The 2787-nt window shown below is 49.9% G+C and overlaps 1 protein-coding gene across 1 annotated transcript in view; it reads left to right on the top strand.

Moving 5' to 3' along the window:
• PADI4 (peptidyl arginine deiminase, type IV) overlaps window positions 1-2787 on the top strand; it is a 64905-nt gene continuing 62118 nt past the window's right edge. The window contains exon 1 of the mRNA XM_011934076.1: window positions 1-115. Coding sequence (XP_011789466.1) covers window positions 24-115 — 92 coding nt within the window. The 5' untranslated portion in view covers window positions 1-23. The remainder of the gene's footprint in view (window positions 116-2787) is intronic.

Genomic DNA, 2787 nt, shown 5'->3' with positions numbered 1-2787 from the left:
CAGAGGGACGAGCTAACCAGACAATGGCCCAGGGGACATTGATCCGTGTGACCCCAGAGCAGCCCACCCATGCCGTGTGTGTGCTGGGCACCTTGACTCAGCTTGACGTCTGCAGGTGAGAGGGGCACCTTCTGGGGTTTGGGGGGCAGGTCAGGAGATGCTGGATGAGCCAGTTCTACTGACACAGAGCATGTGTTTGGGCCAGGCTCCAGGCTCCAGCCTCTGCAGCCACTGCCAGAGCAGCACCTGGAGAGAGAAGATCCCAGCAGCCGTGGGAAGTGCCAGTCTCATGGCTGTGGGTTTTTTGCCATGTACAAGTGCAAATTCCCCAGGACCACATCATAGATAAATTATTGTGGGGCAAACTAGGCCAGCCATCTTCCTGTCTTCATCGAGGCAACAGAAACTTACAGAGGGTCTGTGATTTGCTCAAGGTCACACAGCAAGTGTGCCCTGGAAGTAAGTTTAGCCCCTGGGCCTCCTGGTTCACAGCACAGCTTGTTACCCCACATCTCTTAGCTAAGCCTCTCCGTGGGTGTGTAATAGTGTGGGTGGGGATGGTGAAACGGAGCTCTCTGGCGTGGCAGAGACTGAGGTAGGAAGCCTGGACCTGCTGCTGGCTAGCTGAGAGGCCTTGGGCAACTGAGCCTCAGTGTCCTCATCTGTGAAATGGGGATAATACTCACATCATGGGCTGGTTATAGGAATTCAATGTGAAAAACTGTGCAAATGTTGGTTGAGTACTTAGCACAGTGGTGGGCCCATCCCTGGTAGTTTTTATTCACTCATTTAACAAACGCTGTTTGCCATATGCCCTGTGGCAGGGTCTGGGTTAAACGAGAGTGGAGGAATGCTCTCAGGGAGTGTGCAGGGTCATTGTTGTTATTGTAGAACAGGAATTAAAAGAAATTTTAAAATGTGTAAGCAGAAACTCAGCTCTGTGTTAAAACAAACAAACAAACAAAAAACAATTTTCCCTAAAAAAAAAAAAAAAGAGCTGGAGTCCCTTGAAAATTAACTGCCTGGTTTTTTTTTTTTTTTTTTTTGTGGCTAGTGAGCCTTGTTGCTCCTCCTTTCCCAGGCATCGTGAAGACCCGTTTCTCTAGCTGTGCAGCTGCAAGGCCACTAGACAGATACACTCAAGCCATAAAACATGTTTTTCCTTAAAAAGTAAAAACTAATATAATGCATGTCTCAAATAACTGTCTTTATTTCTTTCCCCCTGCACAGCTCTCCCCCAACCCTGTAAAATGCTTAAAATATAACTTAACTCTTTGTTCAGGGCTCGGTCTTTTTAAATGTGAATCCGACTGAGCCAGTGCACCTAAATAATAAATCCTCCTCAACCCCTCGGACTCTCTGATTCCTAAATTATCCTGCAACAATTGCTGTTGTCAGGAATAGGAGTGGTTGCCCCTGGCTTCCCTATCCCAGGCTGGGCATGGGTGGCCCTAGAATGGTGCCCAGAGGAGTGTCAGGGACATTTCTCTGAAAGCGTCACTTGCTGCCTGAGCCCCAGCTGCCAGATAACAGCAGTAAGTGTCGGATGGTCTCCCAGGGCCACATGGGGGAGGCAGGAGACCAAGAAGTTGGGGAGAAAAGGAAAAAGAAAATCACCTGACATCGTTTGAGGCACCCCCAACTCCTCTGAGGATGAGTGTGGAGGAAATGACAGGGCCTCTCCCAGCATGCACAGGCTAACCCTCTACCCAGCGTCCAGGAGTAGTGATCAAGATCACAGGTGCTTCCTCTGGCCCTGGAGAGGTGGGTGGACAGCTGGTCAGGGTTGGGCAGAGAGGAAGGCACTGCTCATTTCTCCCAGAAATGATGGGGACTCTGGAGTTCACAGGTACCTCAAAATCCTTCTTTTCTCCTCCTTCAGCCACACATTGAGCCCTGTCACTCTATCCCCTGAACATCTCACATAACAATGGCTAATATTTACATCACACTTCCTACATTCAACTCATTCAACGGCCTTGGGAGGCAGTTAATATTGTTATTCCCATTTTATAGAAGAGGAAACGGAGGCTCCAAGAAGTTAAGTAACCCACCTCAAGCCACACAGCTAGTAAGTAGGGGAGACAGGACTCAACCCAGGCAGCATGACTCTAGGACCCTCCTCTCTCCCGTGGGTCCCCAGTCCAGCCCTTCCTGTCGCTTCTTATCTGTTCCTAGCATAGCCCCAGACAGTGCCTCCCTCCCATCTCCTGAGCAGCCATCAGCCTCTTCCTGAACCACATAGGTGGGATGGCCACTCCCCCCTCACCTCCACCCACATATGCATACCTCCATACCTTTGCTCAAGCCCTTCTTTCTGTCCCCAAAGTCAGGAACCCGGGAGGCAGAGGTTGCAGTGAGCCAAGATTGGGCTACTGCACTCCAGCCTGGGCGACAGAGTGAGACTCTGTCTCAAAAACAAGAGGCACAAACACCTACCCGAGGGTCACATAAATTAAAGGTGGCAAGCCGGGTGCAGTGGCATGTGCCTGTAATCACAGCACTTTGAGAGGCCAAGATGGGCAGATCACTTGAGGCCAGAATTTCGAGACCAGCCTGGCCAACATGGGGAAACCCCATCTCTACTAAAAATACAAAAATATTAGGAACCATGCCATGATGCACATGACAGAATAAATAAAGCATTATGATGGCCAGGCACAGTGGCTCACGCCTGTAATCCCAGCACTTTCGGAGGCAGAGGCGGGCGGATCACAAGGTCAGGAGATCAAGACTATCCTGGCCAACATGGTGAAACCCTGTCTCGACTAAAAATACAAAAATTAG

Source organism: Colobus angolensis, unplaced genomic scaffold (assembly GCF_000951035.1).
Source record: "Colobus angolensis palliatus isolate OR3802 unplaced genomic scaffold, Cang.pa_1.0 Scaffold130, whole genome shotgun sequence".
In the NCBI taxonomy this organism is placed as follows: Eukaryota; Metazoa; Chordata; class Mammalia; order Primates; family Cercopithecidae; genus Colobus; species Colobus angolensis.
The sequence above is the reverse complement of the archived record's forward strand: the minus strand, read 5'-3'. Positions and strand labels throughout refer to the sequence as shown.